At 40.8% G+C, this 25,024-nt stretch overlaps 1 protein-coding gene across 1 annotated transcript in view; it reads right to left on the bottom strand.

The window, feature by feature from the left end:
* The window catches only part of DNAJC3 (DnaJ heat shock protein family (Hsp40) member C3), a 35,908-nt gene extending 11,334 nt beyond the window's left edge, over positions 1-24,574 (bottom strand). Inside the window, exons 1-7 of the mRNA XM_086482030.1 lie at positions 24,493-24,574; positions 17,955-18,065; positions 14,786-14,910; positions 13,665-13,739; positions 2,961-3,113; positions 1,476-1,657; positions 502-621 (exon numbers count right to left, since the gene is read on the bottom strand). Coding sequence (XP_086338156.1) covers positions 502-621; positions 1,476-1,657; positions 2,961-3,113; positions 13,665-13,739; positions 14,786-14,910; positions 17,955-18,065; positions 24,493-24,574 — 848 coding nt within the window. The remainder of the gene's footprint in view (positions 1-501; positions 622-1,475; positions 1,658-2,960; positions 3,114-13,664; positions 13,740-14,785; positions 14,911-17,954; positions 18,066-24,492) is intronic.
* Positions 24,575-25,024: the final 450 nt, after the last annotated feature.

The following is a 25,024-nucleotide window of genomic DNA, read 5'->3' as shown; positions in this document are numbered from 1 at the left end:
CTTCAGGTATTCATGTACATTGATGAGATCACTCTGTGGCAGAGAAGACTCGGAGGAGCAATCCCAGCCATTTCAGCCTTTCCTCGCAGGAGGGAGATGCTACAGTCCCTCCATCATCTTAGTGGCACTGCACTGGACCTTCTCAGTAGCTTCAATTCTCTTGTACTAGGGAGCCCAGCACTCCAGGTGTGGCCCCATCAGTGCTGAGTAATAATACATGAGAGCTGACAAATACTATCCCTACCTTGGTCTTACTACCTGCTCCACAAAGAAGTTAAGTATGCAAAGAGAAGACAGTGGCATTAGAAGAGCTCAGAATAGGATTGTCACTACGCGAGTCAATATTTATTTTAATTGTGATTTGAGAGCTGTGCTCAGTTATCCACTTCAACTGACAGATGCAAAAAGCATCACTTAACTCCTCAATCAATAATTAGTTGGCACCTCTGTAGTGATTTTTTTTCTCTTTTTTTTTTTGGTAATATAGCAGTGAACACTTACCTGCCTTCTCTGATGAATTCCTCTGCTGACTCTATCTGCTTATTGAGCTTCTTTACTTGCTTATAGAGAGAGAAGCATTGCTTATGGTCTTGGTCCAGTTTCAGACACTCCCGGACTTCACTTTTTCACCAAAAAAAAACCCAAACCAAAAAACAAGCGAACAAAACAAAGACATCACCACACATTATGAAATTTCACCCAGAGACGCAACGCAGCATCTTTAAGTTGTCCAGAACAATAGTTGGCTTTACACAATCTCTCTCTCCATCCAAAAATGATTTTAAAATGAGACAAAAAGAATATGAAGTTAACAGCCAGGATTGGGCAGGGGCAGTTAACTGCAGGACTGACAAGGGACATACAGGAATAACACCTTAAACTTAACTGAATATGAGTAGAGAGGAGGGCATTATGAAAATATCATCCAAAATACCAGACACTGTCTGCAAGAATGAAACATTTGACAGCTCTGGATCCCCAGCCCCCCATACCTGAATGCTCCTGTACTTTTTATTTGTTCTTAAGCTTGTAACCTTTTGTTTCCACTCTTGAAAAAATCTAGCCTTAAGACTTAATGCATAATTTTTTTTTGTTTGCTTTGTAAACTGAACTTGACTGGAGATTTAAGGTTAAAAAAGGCTCCAGCAAAGCAAGTTTAGAGAAGCACTTTTTTTCTAGGATGAAGAAATACAATAAAGACACCAAGTGTAAGCAGCTCTGATGGACGTCCACTGTGGCTTTTGTTTAAGTAAACAAGATGCTAGGAACCATCAATGGCTGGTGTGCCAAGAACAAACATGGTGCCTTCACTGCCAGTTCTCAGCTTCTGGAAAGGAGCTTCCCTTACCAGATCCAGACCAGAGTTGCCACTCCATCCAAAAAGCAGACAACACAGGTATTTCATGGTTTATCATGACCTGTATCATCACATTGTTTGTCTCAATTATAACCATTACAGCAAACAGTAAAATTACCTGAGTGATAATTCATGGTCCCCCAGCTGATAATATATTCTGCTGATTTTATAGAAGGCTTCAGTGTTATCATTCTTTAATTTGGCAGCAGCTTTCAAGTCACTAATGGCTTTGCTTGGTTCCCCTTCCTTTATATAACACTCAGCTCGAAGTTCCCGTAGCTCTGCATCCCAAACACAAACCTTGAGGAAGCAAAATTAAAGCTTGTTTTTAGTCCATAACACTTCACTTCTTTTCCTCCCCAGCAAAAAAAAAAAAATCCCATTTAATTTCACTTTGCCAAGTGCAATAGCATAAGGTTCAAGCCACATGCAGGGTGCATGAAATTAGCATCTCTGCTTCCTGGTGGATGCTGTGATGCACCTGCCCAAATAGAAAACAAAGGCCTGGAAAATTTGTAAATGATTCAATGAGCTCATGCAGGGAGATGAATTAAATCTACTGGCACTGCTTAAACTGGGACAGTCTGTTGAACCTCCAGGGAAGGATATCAGAATCATAAATTATTATGTCTTCCCAAAAGAACAGGGCTAATGAACAGCAAGGACCAAGCTGTCAGTTGTCCTCTAGAAAGAAGCCTGTGGGCAAGATTTGATCTTAGTATCCAGATTTTAAAGGTAATAGACAGAAGTAACAATGTCACAGCATAGCAAGAATAATTAAAGGAACTGTCTATCATAATTCTTTTTAGAGAATTTATTCTGGGTCTTACAACTTGTTTGTAAGTCATCATTTCAGAGAATGAGGCTTTTCTGCTTTTCTACTTCCCCTCCTGCTAAACAAACTCTTGCACTTTGGGAGTTTCTTCACCAAAAGGTAGAATGTTGTAAATTCCAAGTCCACAGTGGCCATTTATACATGAAGAGTCATAGCATTTAACTGTCTTTTAATATATATTTCTATATTACACCCAAAATGCCCACGATTGAGTCATTTACATTTACACTATCAGACTACCTATACTAAGAACTCAACAAATACAGGTTATCTAAGGAACAAGCAGAAAATCCAGATAGCTATGTACATTTTTAACTTCGTGATATTTTTATCTTTTGTTACTTCATTTTCTCAAGACAAAAATTGCCTGTATATAGGCAATGAAGAGTCTAGATAAAAACACCTACACCTCCTATATTTAGCAGAACTTCATTGGACTGAGAACACCTTTTTTTCCCAGCTCCCCTGAGAATACTGAACTGTGGAAAAATGGGAAAGCATAATCAAAAAAGTTATCAGTAACAGAAGTTTGGTTGAAGTTCTATCTTTATCACCAACTACAAGCTATTATTTTGACTTTTTTTTGTAGCTAGTGCTCAGTATTCTCCACTCTCCAACTTCATTATGGACTCACGGTGTTCAGCAAAACTGACCCAATTACACCAAGTGCTTTCATGTCAGTGAAGAAGTTACTAAACAAAAATACACAGATGTCCGACAGGAGCTCTTGCTTCCCCCTTTCACAGTACCATTTTACTTTACACTTACTGCTAAGATTTCATCCAGAAGCGAAATAGCAGCTTCGTAATCCTCTTGCTGGTAGGCAGATAATGCTTGTGAATGCAGGCGCTGTAGCTCATCAGATTTTGTCAGCTGAGTCTGGGCTTCTTTTTCCTCATTATTGCTTGGATTGGATTTGAGCTGCAAACATTAACAAGGGGAGAGACTGAAATGCTTGTTCAAGGATTTCTTTTTGTCCTGTTAATAATCGTATTATGGAGAACTGACTAAAGTTCCAAATAAAGCAAAATTAGTTTTAAAATGCCATTGGAAACATTTCCAATTCCAAACTTCAGGAAAAAAAAATTTAGCTTCAATACAAGTTCTCAGAGATCAGAGAAATCTAATTCCTCCCCCTACCATGCTTGATAATTTCATTGGACATACCATACACAACAGTTGTCGTTCCCCCATCACCTGCTGGAAGTCACAGACCTCTCAATTGTAATCTAGTTAGCTCACCTCTCTGCAGACATTATTAAACACTGGATTCCTCAGCATCAGTAGAAAGTATATCCACATGGCATAATCACATATCTCACTTTCAGCACAACACGTATTTATAAATTCATGATATATGTAACATGTCACAGACAGCACTACTGTAAATCTGTTTCTTAAATTTTCCCCAGAAAAAGTGCCTACAGCAGCATGTTAAGGCGCTGGGATGGGGGAAAGGGTCGACTGGGATCAGCTGGGAATTTATGCACTTCATATGTAGTTTAAAACAAGTCTGAAGTTTTCTCTAGGAAGACTCTCATTTCTCAAACCCCTCTCTGAGCAAATAAAAGGGGTTACATTGTACCTGCCTTCATTCATCTAGGCAGCTTTCTATTTTCAAAGAAAATAAAAAATATAATTAAAAAAAAAAAATCTCACAGGCAACTCTGCTACCACCCAGCAAGACAAATATGAGCCAGAAGGAATCTCAGCCATTCCCTTGCAAAGCCAGGAAGTCATTTGGAAGATTAGTGTAGTTGGAATAAGGCACTGGCTTCTCATTTGCTCCTGATCAGAATGACTTCCAGAGTTTTAAAAGGGACAGATCAGCAGGACTTGAATTCTTTCTTTTCTTATCTTGTTTTCAAATCAAAATTTGCACTACCTTGCATTTCATACATAGAATGTTGACTGAAGTTACTGAGTCCTCAAAGTCATCCAGTACTTTTTCTTCCCTCCTTTATCTCAAAGTGGCCTCTTCCCTCTTTCTCATCAGTAAATTCTTCAAACAGTCGTATTTTGTGTTTAAGTCTCTAAAGTAATTCAACATCAGCCCTCAGAACTCCTTTAACAAAATTCCCCCTGGTTCTAACACTTAAGTATATGAAAGGAAAAAGCCTAAATGCAACATCAAAAGCATGCACAGGTCCCACCTCTGTCTTAGATTCTTCATTTTAAGTCTTTTTGAATCATATGCAGTTGTTTCATTTTACTCTGGCAAAAATCAAGTTGTACTTAGACCTGAAAATTCTCCTTTATCCCCTACACTGTCTTTCAGCAAGAAGAGAGGAATGTGATCAAAGAGTTTTCTCCTTTGTAGGCTGATTCCTAACATAAGTCTCAAAAGCTTTTCTTCTGGTTAAACATAAACTCTGCCTAAAAATCCCTGGTGCTGTGTATCGCCTTTCTCCCACAAATCTGGAGCTTGTAGTAGAAGCAAATTTCTGCACCTGTAATTTTAGAAGTTCCAAGACTATAAAACTCTCTGAAGTTCTGAACTCTTTAGCTCCAGCCGATTAATTTCTCCCTCAATTTCTAAGTATTTACCTCTCCTAAACATTAAAAGCTTTTGCTATAGACGAGCTTTATGCTCCCGTTTAAACTTATCTCAGGATAACACTGCACTCCTTAGACACACAGTATGTTTTTTCTAATTTATTTGGAGCAAAACATCAGTAGAATATGAAAAGCCATGTTATAATCATACAGACAAGTCCAACAGTACTGAAGACCATTTGAGTGAAACATCCTCAACAAATTTTGGGTAGTACAAACTGTCCAGTTTACAAAGAAAGGGAAACTTTTCAAGCTATCATTCAAACTAAAGTCATCAAGCATTTGTGTACCACAGTATGATGAAAACATACACACAGAAGCTCTTAATAAGTAATCAGCGTACTGCTATGATGTTTTAATCAGCAACATTAACTAAAGGAAAAACAAGCCTGTTCATTCAGCTCCAAGAAAAAAGCTGGAAATGTGATGCAGTTGTTTGATACTCCCATTTTGCTTTACCTCCCAATTATTTTTTTCCTGTCTTTTCGCTCTGAGATCAGAGGACTGTAAGACCACTATCAATAACAAATCACATTTCAGTTATTTCTCCTTTTCAGGTGGAGCAGTAAGCTTGGGGGCAACACCTCAGACTAACTGCTTGCACTAAGTGTGCTAGATTTCCACGAAAGGAGCAACTGACATGATCTACCTGGACTTGTGCAAAGCATGTGACACTGTCCCGCGCAACATCCTTGTCTCTAAATTGGAGAGACACTGATTTGATGGATGGACTGCTTGGTGGATCAGGAATTGGCTGGAATTCAACTCATATCAAGCTGTTGACTGTGACTCTCTGAGCGGAGACTAGCGATAAGTGCCATTCCACAGGGGCCGGTATTGGGACCAGTGCTACTTAACATCTTTCTCAGCAACATGGACAGTGGGATTGAGTGCACCCTCAGCACGTTTGCCGATGACACCAAGCTGTGTGGTGCAGTCGACATGGTGGAGGGAAGGGAGGCCATCCAGAGGGACCTGGACAGGCTGGAGAGGTGGGCCCGTGCAAACTTCACGAAGCTCAACAAGGCCAAGTGCAAGGTCCTGCACCTGGGTCAGGGCAATCCCAAGCACAAATACAGGCTGGGGGATGAGTGGATTGAGGGCAGCCCTGCAGAGAAGGGCGTGGGGGTGCTGGTGGATGAAAAACTGAATATGAGTCAGCGATGTGCACTCAGCCCAGAAAGTGAACTGCATCCTGGGCTGTATCAAGAGAAGCATGGCCAGCAGGTTGAGGGAGGTGATTCTGCCCCTGTACTCTGCTCTGGTGAGACCCCATCTGGAGTGCTGTGTCCAGCCCTGGAGCCCCCAGCACGAGAAAGACATGGACCTGCTAGAGCAGGTCCAGAGAAGGGCCACAAAGATGATCAGGGGGCTGGAGCACCTCCCCTATGAGGACAGACTGAGAAAGCTGGGGTTGTTCAGCCCAGAAAAGGCTTGGGGGAGACCTGACAGCAGCCTTCCAGTGCTTAAAGGGGGCCTATAGGAAAGGTGGGGAGGGACTCTGTCACAGAGTGTACTGATAGAACAAGGGGTAACCGTTTCAAACTGAAAAACGGAAGATTTAGATTAGATATTAGGAAGAAGATCTTCACTGTGAGGATGGTGAGAGAGTGGCACAGGTAGCCCAGAAAAGCTGTGGCTGCCCCCTCCCTGGAGGTGTTCAAGGCCAGGCTAGATGGGCCTTTGAGCAACCTGGTCTGGTGGAAGGTGTCCCTGCCCATGGCAGGGTGGTTGGAACTAGATGGTCTTTAAGGTCCCTTCCAACCCAAACCATTCTGTGATTCTATGAAAGTATTAAAAAAAAAAAAAACCACCCCTTTGGCTGACCTTAATACAGGTCTAAGACAAACCTACCACTTTTCTACATGCTTCATCAATGGCCTCAAAGTATGAAGTCAGAAACTACGCTCTGCTCAGTCCTGCTGGACAAGCACACTTCTATTGGTGCACGCGTCCTCAGCGCAGTATCCTCTGCTGTCTTTGAGGTTTATCGCATTTGGATTAGAACACTAAGTTAGTTGCAGTTTAAGTTGCAGTAGCAAGAGCTAGCCATCCGTTAACAGCAGCTTTTATTCACTACCAACCCCCTGCCAAACCCGCACCCAATTCCTTTACAGAAAACAAAAGGCCAGTATATAGGAATGGCTTTGTTACTGTAGGTAATTCTCAATCACAGATTTACTACTATAGGTGCTGCTTTATTTTATAGCCTAGTCTGAGTATAGGAGAGAAACATACCCTAGGGTAGGCAAAATCCCACTTCCCCCCCCCCCCCCCCCCCAAGTAAGCACGATTAAGGGAAAAAAAAAAAAAATCATCATCCCCACTCAATGTATCAAGTTGAGCTCTAAAAGCATTCACATGTATATCTATCTTTCTCCCCATTACTCTCAGTGAGGAAGCTGGCTTCTTCCAGAACTTTATCTCAAGGACTTGACTCAAAACTTTGCAATACTACCTTGCTGCACCCAGGAGAATGGGAAAAGTTATTAGTAGTTCACTTAATGAAATCCAGCATTTCCTTGGCATCTAGAAAGCACTTCAGTCATTTCTCTTCAGCCTTGGAATGGCTGCCTTGCATTTGCAGACAAAAAATCAGGTATTTAAAAGTTTTCTGCTGGGAAAAGCATTTTAACAAGCTAAACAATTCATGCTGGTTTTCAAGCAGCAACATAACCCCCTCCAAACCTGCCATACTTCATTGTATTTCACAAGTCCATCAATATGACCTTTCTAACCATATACAGAAGGTACACCAGCCACATACAAGGCTACATGAAAAATACAATGCAGCACTACTTCAGAAAGATATTGTTAATACGAGGCAAATGATACAGACAAACTGGTATATCAGCAGTGACAAAACACTAAAACGAGATGCGTGTTGAACTCCTCAGGATCCATTTGCTGGATGCTGCTATCCTGAAGATGCCATATGCCAGTCTGAATTAATTTGTGTATTTCAATGTGCTGCACCTAGATGTATCTCACAACTATGCTTTCTGGATCAACAATATGCTTTTTATTTAACAAAGCTTTACAACACTGTCTGTTACCATGCTGAAAAAAGGATCCTCAAACACTGAACCGGAAATCAGGACCTGGAGCAAGTGCCTCCTGCCCATTAAGTTTAGTTAGAACTCTCTGCTTCAGGATCTTTTTTCTAGAACAACAGGAAAGAGTTACAAAACATGGCTAAGCTAATGCAATGGCTCACCACAACCTGTCCTGCTTTCCAGCTACATAGTCCTACATCTTCCTTCGCAATGGTCCATTAACCATACAGGAAACAGTTGGGCATTTAGTACAGGAATTCTAATGAAGAACAGTTACAACCACCTTAAGAAAAAAACTAAGCAACTCCTCAAAATCCATACTCTCAAAGAGTACAGATTAAAAGTTACACAGGCAATTAATCTGTAGCATTTCAGTATCTTAGTATGTATTATAATCAGATACTATCAACCCCAAAAAATCTTAAATACTGTTGTTTAAAAAAAACAAAATATTGTTAAAACCCCAAAATGTTACAGACATAGTTTCTATACCTTGCTTATGGTGGTCCAGTGCCACTAACGTAGGCATACATCTACACATTCTAAAGCTGTTTTGTTTTCTTGCTTTTCAAACTGGTAAACACAGACAATGAAAAGAAATTTATTAGGCTTGTGAACAATATTCTGAGGCAGACTGAAGGAACCTCCGGGGTTTGTGTTACCTAAGATCAAGACACCCATGCATTCAAGAACAGCGCACAAAGGAAAGCTCTGCATTGGCAGAGCAATATATTAGGTAACATAGCTATGATGTTACACAGACAGAAAAAAGCAAGGAATTATTTAAATACCTCCTATTCTTTACACAGGAAGCTACAGATTATCACAGAACAACGTATTTGGAAACAATCTAATGTTACTTTGATCTGGTTAAGAGAGCTTCAAACACCCAACTCACGATTGCCTAGTAACTTGCTCAGATCAGGTTAACTTACAGTGCCGTAAGATGGACTCCTCCACCTACATCCAGAACAGTATTACTACACATACCAACCAACCACAGAAAACTATTTTCCAGTGTATTTTGCAACAGCCAAGGGCTTCTCTAGGTTAAACAATTTGCACAGTACAGTGCTCAGTCACTTGGTCTTGGCTGACACCTAGTGGAGCTGGAAGGGGCACCTTCAGTTTTCAGCTTTTAAGTGTTTATGCTTTCAAGGGAGATAGATTTGCATGTTTAGGACACCTCGATTTATAGCATTTATTGCCACAAACTGCAACTGTGAACATTACAGCCAGTCTTAAAAAAATAATTAAGAGAATTTAAAAGAAATATGACAACTTGGTTCTTTCGACACTTCCCAATAGACTAGGCAGAAGCTCTGTTCTATTTTTGTGCCTTCTAAAGAATCCAGCATCCCAAAACGCTTGTCATTTTCTCTAGGACACAAGCAGGATCACAGACAATGTTTCAGGGCATATACAACAGGCTGCCAGGACTTGCATTGCTTTTGTCACCTTTTCAGAAGACTTTCCATAAAACAAAGTATACCAACATTCCTTTTATTTTCACTAAAAAAATCACATGCTTAAAGATAAAATAAGTATTCCAAGGCCTTAATGGATTGAAGCCTTCGAAATGAGTGTTGATGTGACCACAGATCTGTCCTGTTGACTTCTATTACTGAGAAACCACTAACCAAAACAGAAGGAACTTTGTATTAAAAGCATATCAACACTCAACCAAAGTTGGAGCAGAGAAATAAATATTATTCATATACTGCAAGCAATGACTTTCTACAGTCACCTAAAGACTTCTATTTAAACCCTGTTCCATCTTGGCCACTCTGAACACAAGAATTAGACTCCTCTGCTGACACCTGTTAAAAAACTTTATTACCCTCTAGGTCCTAGATTTCCAAACTGGTAGCTGAGTTGCAAAGGAAAAAGCTAAAGACCTTCTAAAGATTAATGAATTGTGATTCTGCATCACTAGTCAGAAAAAAAATCCTCTGGCCCATGCAAGGAACTTCATCAGCTTGGTGTATCTGTTGGTTGAACGGAGAGATTTCTAGAAATGTAGTACTGCTTAACATTTCAAGGCATACACCTGAATCACATGAAGACTAGTGTCTCAAGAGGCTCTGTTCCTGAAAACAGCACTCCTGTCCTTTCCAGTCAGGCATTCCCCCTGCCTGCTTTCACACTGGCACTGCCTCACAAGACAGCCAGTACAGATATGCCACAGCGGGTACTAATATCCAAACAGAGAAACTGCTCTGCTTAGCAATCATGTAACTTTAAGGAAGTTTATGGTGCTCATGAAAACTTTCCCCACATACTATAAAACTGTGTAGAAAGATTTTAAGGGCATGAACATTTTTTTTTCTTGAGTACACACTAAAGGATAATTTTACTATTCTATGCAAAAAATAGTTCGGTGATTCTTTTAAGCTCTACACAAAACCACTGATGTTACCAGCTGGGAAAGTTTATCTGTCATCCTTCCCCCTGTTTAGATGGAATGATTTTTTTCTTACTGTTTCTCTCCCTCAAAAATGACTGCATCTCTTAAACTGCTGAGATCCCTTTCAAGAAGCACGACTCCAAATGGAGGGATGGGAAGAAAATAAAAGCTTTTCAGACTCTCCACTGGGATTCGATAGACTTCTGGAAAATGCTAGGAAAAATCAGTATTTTACAGGTGGTTCATCACATCAGTCACCTTGCACTTCTGGTAGGCATGGAAAGGAACACTGGTGACACTGAGTCTTAATGCAAGCATGATACAGGGAATTACAAACCACCTCATTCCTACATGTCCGTCCTTGAGTAGTCCAAGTAAAATTACTCTCCTTAGTTTCCACATCCTGACCCGGTTTCTCCAATTCAAAAGTGGGGAATATTTAAAATCTGATCTACTCCCTTGAAGTCAACACCTGAACCAAACAAAAAATCTCTTATGTGAAATCACACAAGAGATAACATGTACTATCACTCAAGGGCATAAAGTCTACTTCAAAAAAGGCTGGCTTTGCCAGAAGAAAGCCCATCTTACCTACACAACTATTTCGTCGAGAAAAACACTTAATGCTGAAGGTAAACTCTCACATTTAACCCTGCAATTCATTTCTGTAAGCATGACATCCTCAGGACCACCTATTCTAGGTAACAACCTGAAACCCTGCACAGTAAAGGAAGTAGACTATTTCTCTTCAAATTAAGACTTCCCTTTCGGTGAATGGGAACAGATGGGGTGGAGGTTTGTTTTATTTTGCTTTTTTAAATACAGCATTTCCACACCATCTTTCCATGATACTCGACTTTTGCAGACTCAAACCTACGACCAGACTGCTGCAGGCCTACTGACTTACTATGCCTGTTTGCAGATTTAAAGCCTATGCACGACCAATGCAAGATGCCCCAAGTTTTCCCTCTAATTTAGCTCCAGATTTGGACAAATTTGCTGATATGCTACACAATTACCCAGAATTAAAGCATTCTAGTTAACCGATACCCATCCAACAAAGCGAGAGGCTAGAGGGCTGTTCAGATCCTGACCTACATTTAGTCAGCTAAACAGCAGAATCCTAGATTACATACTCTGTTCACAGGTAAAACACACAATTTTAGGTATCCAAGTCCACAACTAAATTCTAGCCTAAAAGCTGTTGAGAGCCCCCTGGCATTTCTTCATGCTGTATGTGCCCTAGTAGTGGAAGGATCTTCCATTTCAAGGTATAACTTATGCCTTTTGGCTTCCCGACCACTGACTTGCCATACGAGTCAAAGCTTCCTAGTGGCTACTATTTGCCTTGCTTCTATCACTTTCGGTAGCAAAGATGGGATCTGGATGTAAAAGTCCTGAAATCACTTAGAAAGCTATTCAATCTCTAACAGCATTCCTCCTTCTCTCCTCCTCCTCTCTCTCATTTACAAAAAAAAAAAAAACCAAGAAACACAGAATGTTAATACATTTTGCAGTATTGTGACTAACTTCCTCTCATCTTGCGATTAAATGCAATTTCATATTTAAATGCAAACATACTGCCAAAGTATACTAGGTATTTTAGATAAGCAGAAAACTGGTAAAATAATCAGATTGACTATCTGAAAGATTTAGAAGAAAACAAGCTCAAGTAAATATGTATTCTACTTAAAAGACTCAAGGTATGTAGGATAACTCAATACCCTCCCCCATATGAATAAATTAACCTATTACAAAGGTTTACTTTAATATTGGCTTATTTTACTTGAAAATACGGTACTTAACTGAAAATTGTGCTCTTCAAAACAAGCTGCTTGCCATATTCTCCAAGTTGTTTACAGAACCAATATTGTTCACAGAACCAAGGAAACTGGAAGTAAGATTTAGGACCAATATGGTATCTTTGTAAGTCAGCTCCTGAGAAGAAACTCTGTTCCACTCCAGATTCAAAACCTGACTGAAGGCTGAAACGATCTGACTGACCAAAGGCAGCTAACTACATTTTTCCAGTTGGTTTGGACAAAGGGCAAGCTACTTGACTCTAGTCGACTAGAGCAGCATTTCCATATGTAGCACTAAGCAATGCTTCAACAAATAGTAACAAAGAGATGCATACACAAACTCAGAATCAACACTGACATCATGTAATTGCTATTGCAGCAACTATGTCCTCAGTTAATTAGAGCTGAACGACATTCTCACACATTTGCAAACAGCAGGGCTGTACTGCAGTCAGACATGCAACTGCAGACCACGCACTCCTAACAAACTTACTGAGGAAGCAGCAGCAGCCAGAGGAGCCGTTGCTACATCAATTTCAGAAATAAGCTTTGCTACAAACACAAAGACTGCCCAGTGCATTTATACCTACAAGGGCCATTCCTGTCAACTGCCCTGCAGAGCATACAGTGTCATACAGTACAGCGTACTGCTCTGTGTCATACACACTAGTTAGATTTCCATTATACATTTGTAATCTGCAATGCAGAACTGCTTTCTCCATCACACTTCAAAGAAAGCCAACAAGGCAGCATTAGTTACACTTGCAAATTCTTTTTATTTTGGCATAAGGGACAAGCAAACTGTTCAAACTAGCAACTCTTGAAGAGTAAGCAAGAATAAGAATGAATCCTATTTATTCTCATGCTTACAGAAATTTCATGCAACAGAGGGAACGGTTTCACACATTCTCTGAAGAATTCTGTTCTGGTGTTAGATCACTTTATTTTTGCAGCTTAAGGCTGAAATACACAAAAAAACCCATCAAAAGAAAAAACCACCCAAGTCAGTTTTAGGTGGGTATTATCCAACTGTGTGTGTATGGAAACTCTGGACACCTCCTGATCATGGAGAGAAAGTATTGTCAACACATTCATGAAAGATGGGAGAACTCTTCTGCAGATGAGAGGACACACAGATGCATGCCTCTGAAATACATAACAGCCCAGTGACTAAATTAAGAGCCCAAGATCCTTCTGCAATCAGTGCAGAGAGATAGGAATCTTCGAAGGTTGATTCATAACGTCCCTAGTGATTTCCCAGGTTGACCTGAATATAGTGATGTAAAGCAGGTTCAATCACATACTTTGAGTCCCATGTCATTTATCCTTTCTTTCTGAATGAAGATTGCTCCCTAGTATAGCCATCATCAAGCAGAGATCATGAAGTGCCAGGCACATTAAAAAAAAGAGACTTTTCAAAGTGCTGTGCTACTTCATGCTACACCTTCTGATTTCATCTTCAGCACTGCACTGCAACTTTATCAGTCACTTATTCATACCAGGTAGCTGAGCTACAATACCTTTAAAGAACAGGAAAGAAACTCAGGCGTACATATACATGTGCTCTAGAGCGTCAGAGCTGAGATGAGACCTTAGCTAAGAACTCAACCTTAAAAGCAGGGATGTAGTTCAACTTAGGCCTCTGACTTACCACATTTTTAAAGTCATCCTCTGCTTCATCAAATTTTCCTTGCTTGAGCAGTAAGTGTCCTCTCTGTAATCTTGCCTGAAATGAAACATAAGGTAATTGCTTTTGATTTACAAATTGGAATTCAGCAAAGTATGAACATAAGCTTCAGTTTCCTCTAGCAGGAAAAAAAGTAGTTTCATTTTACTACAGCTAACAAGCTGAAACAGATCACAACACCCATTCTTTGTCTTCTCAATTTGACAATGTTCTTATGAGGCCTCTTTGATGGTAAATGATTACTCTGCATGAGAGCTGAGGGACAAAAAGCAGCCAGTTTTTATGAGCAGCTGCAAGTCATGGAAGGAACTCATTTGAAGAGTTGCAGAAAAAGTGAATGTTAACTTTACACCATTATTCTGATTGTAACTGCTTATAGATTTTAAGAAATTAGTGGAAATATAATTCCCACATTTAATTCTTCCACTAAACTTTCAGAATAATAGAAGCTATGTAAAGGGACAAGTTAATGATTTAGAAGATTTTGATTTATGGTAAGAATATTTTCATACAACAACAAATTTAAGGTTTCACTGTAAGCTATACAGGACATGCCACTGCCCATGGAAAAGGGTGACTAGAGAATCAGACGGACTTCAGCATCAGTCTCCACATACAGTAAGCAGAAGTGAGCGAGGGCTATGTAAACCAGGACTTGCAACAATCCCATAGGAAGGCAGTGAGATTGCGACAGCTCTTGGGGAGAAGAGATGCCTCAAACCAAATGCCGATTAAGACAGAAGAAAAACAGAGGCATCTGTGCAGTCTTTCTGCCCCCACCCCCCCTCAGAGGGCACAGGCTTGGTGATTAAGAGGGGAATACCTAAGTGAGAGAAGGAAAGTGTTTAGCACAAAACCATGATGAACATGAACTTAAAACTAATATTAGTTAGAATAACTGGCTAGACTGTACTCAGCGTAGTTGCAATTCAAGCACATACACCATTGCTATTATTTTATCCTATTTAAAGCCTTCTGAGTGATAATGTATTTCCTATTTCTGTTTAGCAAAAGCTGAAACAACAATCTTCTTCGAAGTAGGTTTTTTTTACGCTTGAACAATTTTCAATTCCAGTAATACTTACTGATGTGAAGTCCTGCTTTAATTCAACCACTTTACTTAAGTCACGAATTGCTGCTTTAGATTTGCCCATGGCTAAGTACACCGTGGCTCTTCTGTAATAAGCAATGTAGTTATCAGAGTCTCCCTCTGCAAGTGAACGAACAGTAATCAGAATACTATCTCAAAGCAACTGAAACTTTGAGTGCAGCAAAACTGTAATCACTAAAAATACATTCTGAGTTTTAAGCCACTGAGAAAAATGGTACTTACCCATAAAGCATATCTGTAACATTATCCAAGCAATACTTTCTATGCAGTTTGATTATTTAACAAGAAAGATTACAGAAACACAGTAAATGCCAAATACTTATGAGTACTGAGGGTGAAATATGTACATGTTTTTCAGCTTTGTACAGGAACACAGTGACTACATACTAAGCCTTTATCTCCAACTGCAGACCTACATTTGAAAGCATGTTAATTCATCATTCGCCATCCCAGTCCCTGTCCATCATACAGGATGCAAGCAAGTAATCCCAAAATGACCAATATGTTAGTCCAATGTTGTCACAGATGCATAAACCCTTTACACTATCCATCGAAATAGCAGCAACTTCTTTCTTTAATATTCACGTGCACACCAACACCCCCTCTCAACGGCAGACAAATGCACCTACATTATCAAAACCCAAAGGCTAACTCAAGGGCCACACATTCCATGTTGTCTGCTGGTCAAAATTCCAAGACCCAGCAATTTTAACACTCTCTAGCACATACATGTACACCCTTACAGGAGGCAAACACCAGCCTCTGAAATGAAGAAGAATCTTCTTAATATTCCTCTCTATGCAATATTTCAAAGAAACAGGTGACAGTTACTGTGGGCTCTCAAGGGAAGGTAACTTAGACCACCCAAACAACCATATGCAGTAGACAACAGCAAACTTCTTACTGTGCTGTTAAAAAAAATAATCATCAGTCCAGAATCGTAGACAAGAACATCCATAACCAAGGAAAAAAACAAGCATTTCTCTTCCCTACCTCATCTGAGGTTAAAGTTGAACTTTAAAATAAATGGAACAAAGAGCATTGCCAAAAATCTTATGATCAGTAAAACTGAGCTTCATAGCTGACCACCTCCATTACCAAAACACTAATCCAGTTCTCACCGGAAAAGGTATCTGTGCTCTTCCTCTACAATGTCTTTGCTGTGGAAATGCTAATGTCCAGCACTGAAATCTAACGATAACCCCCATACTGTATGCCACCTCGTATGCTAGCATTATGGACATCAAGTAAATTCAAATGTTTCTATCTTTAAAAAAATAAAAAGGAAACAATCTGGTATTAAGTCACATTGCATGCAACTAAGTGTGTAGAGTAAGGACAAACCAAATAGCTAAAATTAGGGAACTTTATTAATACACACAAGATGAAAGATAGGAAAGAGCTAACCCAGAAAGCACATTCCATCACCAGATGATCTTTCTGACAGTCGGAATATGGTTTTACCTCATCATTCCCCAGTAACAGCAACAAATAGCAATTGACATTTACCCAGAGAGAAGGCATAAGCCATCAAACTGATGGGATCAAAGAAAGAGTTAAAAATTAAACTGAAAAGAGAAAATGGACAGTAGCTTTCTTTCATTTTAGATGCTTGCAAAAAATAAAAATAGGCTAAGACAAAAAGATCTGTTTACCTCACAGTCTATCATGATGCAGTACAAGCAAAAAAAGGATTAGAGAAACTTCTTCTCCCCTCCCCTACAAACACAGTAGGCAAATCGTTCTTAAAATCCTTTCAAAAGGGCAAAATACAAAGAAGAAAGAAGTCTGAAGAAAGTTTAGGCAATCAGGCTCAAATCAACATCCAACTAAGAATCCCAGCAAGGTCACAACAGAGGTGGTCATGCCATAGTTCCACCAGCTGCTTGAGCACTGCTGGCAAAGCAGTGGGTTTCACCCCATGAAGGCACCTCACACCACTGCCTCCTGTGCACCACCACCAGCATCTGACTGGTCACCTGCTGAACTGGACTTTTCACCAAATCCAAGTTAAAGCTTGTCAACCAATAACAAAGGAATAAAACGCCTCGTAACACTAACTCTATTCAGACCCCACAGGCGTGCTTTGGCAGCGACATATGACACAAAAGGAGTAAAAGACCACCTCCTGGTGGAACCAGGAGCTTTCGTAGCACAGAAAAGGAGGTTTCTCCCTTTCACTCCCTTTATGTAAGGGAAGCTGACCCAAGAGAACTCATAGAAAATATCAGTAACTCAGAATCAGCAGATATTTCATTTACACATCACTACTAGACCAAGGCATAAATAGCAAAGTCTCAATAGCATGACTCGTTACTCTGTAACACCTTGGTGTTATTCTTCTCAGAGAAAATGCCACACTTGTACACATTATAATGAAGTCAAACAACCTAAAAAAATTAATAAAAAACCTCATACAATTGAGAAATTGTAGTGTTAATGAACACTAATTTTCACTCATGCTGTCCCTCTGCTTCAATTTAAGGATTTAAACCGGAAAAGTTGCTTTAAAATTTAGAGAAGCAAACTGTTAACTCTTCAGTTTATTTACAGTGCAGAACACTAAAACAAGAACTCACTAGCTGAGTATAAGAGAGGGACAGTTCATGTACCCTTCACTACCAGTTCTGAATCTCAAACTTGTAGCATCAGTTTCTCTGAGATACCACCCACTGCAAGATTTCTTTTTTTTTTAAAAAAAAAAATAAAAGAGAAACTATTTTAAGCATTGAACTTTTTATGTTGCTGGACAAGAAGCAAGCATGGATAAACTTAACGTTTCAGAGACATACTTCAAAAAACTTCATAAAGATTAAATCTAATCTTGATTGGATTAGGTACAAGCAATTGCTTATCAAGTGATACTACAGTCAATTATAATTGCTTCCACACAGCTAGCTTGCAGAATATGTGCCTTAGCGTTCACGTATCATGTAGTTAATTTAGCAGAAATATTCTAACTGCATCTCTGTTGGCTCCTGCCCAAGTTTAAACTGCTGCATAAAGGTGCCCCAACTTCTGAGACTCCTGGAAAACAATTTGCAAGAAAGTAGGACACAATGTAGAAAATAGAAAAGCAACACCACAGAACAGCAAAACCCAACCAAATTTCAGAGCAAGACTCACTTTCCTGAGATACATACCTATAGCTGCATGAAAGTGAGACAAAGCATCCGCTAGCTGTCCAGCAGCCAGTAACTTCTTCCCCATTTCAAGCTGTTTTTCTACTTCGGCATTTATTCCACATTCAGCTCCTTAAAGAAAAACAAAAACATCCAGGTTTTGAATGGCCAGTTTGCTTACACCAAACACATACAGCAATAGTACAATACATACAACAGTTTCTGACAGAGGGAGAGATCACGTTTTACCATATCAAAACAATCTGTAGCCTAATAAACACATAGCATGTTTTCCCCACCCCAAAAAAGGTGTCAAAGTAAGTAGATGAACACTGTAAAGCACTGCACTGTGAGAAGGCACTAAATACGCATTTCTGTTCCTCTCTATACATTCAGTAACGTACTTATGCACATGAAGCTTTATAAATCAGCCATAAAACCAGTTTGACAAAATACATTTCCATGTAGGCTTTCAGTTTCAAAAGACTCTGGAAAAAGACTCATAATGCAGACATCGCAAACATAAAAAAGGCTTTGAGTTAAATTTCATGACCCTACTGATAATCCAGGACTCAACTGACAACTGTTAGCTACTTCAAAGATTGGCTTCACATCTACAGCACTTTTGTCTCATCTTTATAATTTACAAGGCAAACTGTTTCCAGAGTGCACATTCTGAAACCAAGAATTAAAATTTTCACTCCCTTTTCATTTAACTAGTAGTATGAAAATCGTATTAAAGCACTATGTTTTCAAAGTGCCAGTTTTAGTTTAAAGCAAATAAATTGCTGCTGCTCAGCCAACAGGGAAAGACTATTGTTGAGAAGAAACGAGCAGCTGAGTGCAAGTACATGCTGTACCTACATCAATTTGGCCACAGAGGTTTTTCATTTGTACTGCTTCCAGCGTTCTTCAAATCAGGGCAGAATTTCAGCACAACTTACCAGTTTATGACTATTAAAACTTTCACACTATAAAATCTTTTATTTTACTATGCATAGGTTTAAGCAAGGTAATATATTAAAATAATATATTAAAATTCTGAATAAATACATTATACTAGAAAACAATGAACTACAATTACTAAGAATCAATTTCTCTGACTCAGGTTTGTATCAAGCCATTTCAGACAGGTACTGGAATTAATGTTAAATACTAAAATGCAGCAGTACTCTGAAGTTGTCCTAGAGTCCGACTAAAAATGTTACACTACACAGACAGTTTGAAGGAAAGCATACCAAAACTTCTCACACAGCAAGGTTATTAAACAAAAAATATTTGTAATGAAAGAACAGTAATTTCTGATCACAAAGTCAACAAAATTGTAGAATGAGACCCTTTTAGCACCTGAGTTCTTAATTTAATTTTCCTTTCCCACTCCTTAATACAGCTCATAATTCTTTTAATTCCACACTGTAAGAAATCATTGACCTGTCTATATTAAAACGAACAAAATATTCTCTGCATCCACTGGAATAAGCTCTATCTATTAAAAGATTTATAGTAATTCAGCAAACTGGATACAAGTGCTTCAATTCATTTATTTGCTTTAGAACAATGACAGCAAACAAATGGTTTTGGGTGGGTTTTTTTTTAAGTAGTAGAAATGACTATAAAGTAAGCCCTAAATTTCCAGTAGTATTTTTTTTTTCTTTAAATAGATGGAATTAAAATAATATTACTTATATAGTCAATTTGAGGATGTTATTAAATGACACATTTCAAAATCCATTCTAGGTATGTATAGCTCTGAATAGAACGTAAACAGCTACACTTACAGTAAAGAAGTATTCCCTGACAGTAAGCTTTTCACATACAGTGTTCAAGGCAGTTTTTATGTGAATGACCAATTTTCAGAAAAATTGACACTCTTATTTGCCATTTTGCTTTCTTGCCTCTTCTCTAGCTTAAAGCTTTGATCACCACATGGTCAAATGTCCTCTAAAATGACAAAGCAGGCACTGGAGAAAAAAAAAACACAACAAAAAACCCAACAAAACAAAAACTGGAAAATAAACCCAACACAAACTTCCCTGACTTTGGAAGTATATAGCAACAAATCAGATATCAAACCATAAACAGACTGAAGTATTTAACATGAGCTAAACCAAACAAAAAATTCTTAAGCTTCATCCCTCCTGTCTCTCCCCACATATGAGTATCTGAAATCTTTCAAAATGTGTTTGGAGTGGCATCCAAGTCAGCTGTAAATACTCTTTGATGAACCTTACATGCACCTAAACATGGAACTCAATTTTCACAGAGTCTCAAGCATCTGAAGGAGTGGCCTTGTTTCACACTGAGTCACATCAGGATAGCTCCAAGAATAGATTTTCCACAATAAGATGTACCTACACTGTTCAGGGTCTTTCACACACATCATGTTCAGTACAGTTTCAGTTACATAATTCTCAGGACAGGAGAGCCATCTTTTTCCTTGAAAATACTGAAGATAATACAGGATTTGAGAAAGGTGACCATTAAGAGTAAACAACTAAGTTACAAAAGCAGAAGCAACCCAGATAGAGAAATACGGCAAACTGTGAAAGACTGCAGGTTCCCCGCAGAACAAGCCTAATTACTAGACATACATTAAAACTTGGCTCTGCAAGTTGCTGAACATCATAAACTGACATGGGAACCTGCAGGAGCAGCCTATATAGTCAGCATAACCATGATGAAAAGTAACATTTATCATAACTACTCAGAAACACAGTACATTGACCTGATACTTGGGCTGTTTATTCATATAAGTCTATTGCTTATTCATTCTCTGGTTGTAGGCAAACAATTGTTCTAAACAACCCCACAGTAGACATCTGAAGTTGTTAACATAGGCACAGGAGTCTGAAGAGCAAATTCTGTGTAACCTGTTCTGGTACCGGTTCAGTCTTTGGCCTGGAAATGAACATAAAGACTCAAGTCCAATCAGAGAAAAAAACAAAATCAACCCCACAGAGCTCTTTCCACCAGATAGACAGTCACCAGTGAGCTCGATACCAAGGGCCCAGCACTACAGCTGGAGGAGCACTGTATACTCCAGCAAGAAATTAAATTTATGCAAAAGATATGCAAGTATACTACTTATGAAAATACCTGAAAGTTTTAAAAATCTGAACATTATTTCCAAAGCCCGCCTAATTATTATCTATTCGCCAAGAACCTCAGACAACCACACACAAGAGCCCCAGCTGTCAAATCAAGTCAGATATTCTGAATAAACTTAGAGCCTGTAGCCCTAGCACTGATAGAAGAGTAAAAAAAAAAAAAAAAAACAAAACACACAAACACACAAAAACCACCAACCCTACAAAAACACAAACCCACTCCACCCACCAAAAAAAACCCCCAAACCACCAAACCAAACCAAACAATAACCAAACAAAACCCCTCAAACTACTCCCAGGGAAGAACTGGTACCAGCCCTGACAACTCAGTCAGAAGGCACAGGAAAAATAAGCAGGTGCAGCTAACCTGTTTTTCCAGTTAAATACACTCACTTCAAATAAATTGTAACTTCCTGGCAGGATTTTTGTTTTATTAGAATAACCAGTGCTAATATGTGGGTACCCAAGTATAAAAAGTTCAACTATATCCACCTATAATCAGTTCCATCCACAGTGTAAAAAGCTTAAGAAAGCCCTTCAACTTGAAAACAGTTTCAAGATTTTACATTTGTCTACACACTCCTCTCTTTCCCCTGTAGAATTTCCACCTACTTTTTTTTTTTTTTTTAAACCTTGTCTCCAAGCTGGGTAACAGGACCATGAAAATAAACAGAATTAGTTCTGACTGTGTACCAGAAACAGAGCTGTTTCAAAGACAAAGAAGAAACATGCACATCACTAATCTTAATTACAATAACCTAAACTTTTTTTTTTTTTTAAACATAGAGGAGCTTGACTATGGCCTTGTCATGCGAGTGGCAGATCCCGCTTTTGGGGGATTTTTTGGATCAGAACGACCCTGTGTTTAGCATAGTAAGTCTGAAGTTGGTTGTTAAACAGGTTTGGGCTTTGCTTTATGCGTTTTTAAAGGACAAGACCGAACAAAGTAAGAAGTGGACAGGCAACCACAGTTTCAGGAGCAATATGAAAAGGCTCACAAGTAGCCTCAGAGCATCTGGTTGAACCATGTGTAACTTCCATCCATCAAGTTTTTACTCACTCCATTTGCAAAGGAAGTCGGTAAATATAGCTAAGACTGGCAAACCAAAAAGTCACCCCCTGCCCTGCTAAGCATCTTTTGGTATTTGGGGCAAGAAAAAAAAACCCTCCCGAACTCAGGACAGAAACATACGGTGTACAGGGTTGAGAGAAATACTTAAGGCTAGTGGTCTGACAATAACGAACTGAGCTCTGTGTACTTAAAGCCCACTTCTTCCCCTTTATTACATTTCCTTTCATGTACTACTAGGAAAGAGAGGGGGAAGAAGAACAATACTCCTCTGTCCTCCTCACTCGCCTCTTTTTGTTGCAGTTAGCGTGGACAAACAGCCATGAAGGATCCATCTTCCCTAGAGGTGATTTGTATCAAATGGAAACTTATTCAGCACGAGTCAGAGTATTTGAAGAGGAATTCAGGAAACCAACAGTAAGGGCTGGACTGCAACCTGCCACATCACCAAGTATTCAAAAACCTTTTTACTGAACTCATTTACCAGCCAGATATAATTTAGTATTCACAGATATTAACTGTAAGACACAAAGTTACTACAGGCTGACTGTTCCACTGATTCCTGAATCAGATGGCACAAGGCAGACTTCTATTATCAAAACGGCAAGATGCAAATATAAATGTGCATATGAACACCTTTGAGTTCAAAGACCAGTAATATTGGGCGGGAGGGGAATCCAGATACTTACCTAATATACACACACACCCCCCCCCCCCATATTCCCTAACTACATACTCTGTAAAATGAACTCATGAACTAAGAGGTTAGTAAGTTCAGTAAGTAATATCCAGAACCACCACTTTTCATTCTATTATTGTACTGTACACCTTTATTAAGCAAAGTTAATAAAATATACCCCAAATTCGGAAACATGGCTTTGGTAAGTCCACGTACTCATTAAACCATACACTTGAAATAGGTTGGCAACTCCAAATAAAGAATCCTCAGCAGGTGCATCACTACCACAGCCTTATGAGGGGAAAAAGTATACTTTGACCACAATAATTATTTTTCCTCTAACACTACCAGAATACATATCCAAAAAAGCAATTCAATACCACAGTATGTAGTCTTATACTACAGAGCATCTTTGCCACAGTATGTTACTGTTGCCACTTTTCCAAAACTGAAGCATTCATGAGTTTAGCACATCAATTGAATTTCTAATGTCAAGCACAGGTCAGTTTTAAGTCTACGGGCTTATTCTGACTATTGACAGCTTGAATTCCACTTCAGTCTGCCACTGCTAGTTAAAGGCTGTTCCTCGGGTGAAACTCTTGACTACATGTGCAATTGTATAACCAAGCTATAAGTTTAAAAGGAGCCTGTGAATAAAAGTTTGACCACACAGGTGCTGCTGACAGCATACTCTGAAAGTAAACAGGCCACACAAATTGCCGATAAACTTCTCTGCTGAGCTTCGAATACTAATAGTGAAAAAAAACAACCAAACAAAAACCACCACAACAGAAGAAACACATAAACAAATGCAACACAACTGTCAAAACCCTCAGAAAATTTGTAGGCCTGGTGCTAATAATAGCTGTGGCCAAGAGGGACCACTGCAAAGGCCTCTGAACTTGGGAGCTGCACAAAATTCATACAGAAGTGAGAAATTCAAGGCCACTACAGAACTAATGCTGTCACACAGTTGCACTCCAGGACACCACGATATTTTCAAGACTTCGCAGTAACTGACCCCCTATCAGCAGGCGAAGGAAAGCAAAGCACATATCAAGCCACCTTAAACACCACCGCCAGGAATCCAGATAAAAACAAACAGGTTACAAGCGCTGACGGTGCCCTCATTACACACCCTTCGCAACAGCCTCGATGAGGTGGCAATTCCGTACCTCCTTCTTCCTCACTCCCGTTCCAGAAATACACGCACACAGCCCCCCCTCCTCGGACGCCCCGCGGGGGCTGCCCCACCGCCATGGCGGTGGTTGGGCCTCCCCCCGGCCCGGCCCAGGCCCACCGGCTCCCTGCGGGCAGGCCGCAGTCCCGCTGGCTCCACTCCGCTCTCCGCTGGCACCTCAGCCCAGCTATGCAGGCTGCCCCTCAGCCCGGGCGGACACCCGGACGCCCCCAGGCGGTGCGGCCGCCGACAGGAGCCCGGGAAAAGGGCGGACGATCAGACACCAGTCGCCGGCTCCCCCCGACCAGGCACCGCTTCGGGCCCAGCAGCGTCCCCGCCTCAGGCTCGCCTGCCCAACGCCCCAGCGGGACGCGGAAGGAAGCGGCAGCCACCCCTACCGCCGCGCACCCCTCGGGCCCGGCCGCAGCTCCCCCGCGCCCCCTCAGAGACCTCACGCGCGACCCCCGGCTGCCAGGGCCCCCCGGAGGCGCCGGCACCGCCCCCCGGCCCGGCCCGGCCCTCACCCTGGTACTGCAGGTCGCAGAGCACGAGCAGGAAGGGCAGCGCGGAGCCCAAGCGGCCGGCGGAGGCCGCGGGAGACACCATCTCCGCCGCCCCCCGACGCCCGCGGCGACAGTGGCGGCACCCCCGGCCAACAGCTCCAGCTCCTGCGGGGTGGGTCGTGGGCGCCTCTGATTGGCCGCGCCCCGCGCGCCCGCCCGCCCCTCGCGCTGGTCTATCGTGGAAGCTGCGTGAGGCCGCCCGTCCGCGCAACTCCAAGCCCCGCCTAAGCCCGGGGGGTGGGGGAAACACGCGGCTCTGCGCCTGCGCAGCACGGAGGCGGGACGCCACCGCCACTGAGCCTGCGCGAAAGGGAGATTGTGTCCGTCCCCCCTCCCCCCCGACCGCCGCTCCTGCCCACCCGCATGCGCAGGAAGGCGGAGCGACGTCGCCGCCCGCAGCGGGGTGCCCTCAGTGGAGATGGCGGTGGGGGCTGATGGGCTGGGTCAGGCGACGGGCCCCAGCTCTAGCGCAGAAAGATAAAGCCGGAACGTT

This window comes from Leptosomus discolor, chromosome 1, assembly GCF_034619465.1.
Source record: "Leptosomus discolor isolate bLepDis1 chromosome 1, bLepDis1.hap2, whole genome shotgun sequence".
Taxonomy (NCBI): Eukaryota; Metazoa; Chordata; class Aves; order Leptosomiformes; family Leptosomidae; genus Leptosomus; species Leptosomus discolor.
This window is presented reverse-complemented; position numbering and strand designations above follow the sequence as displayed.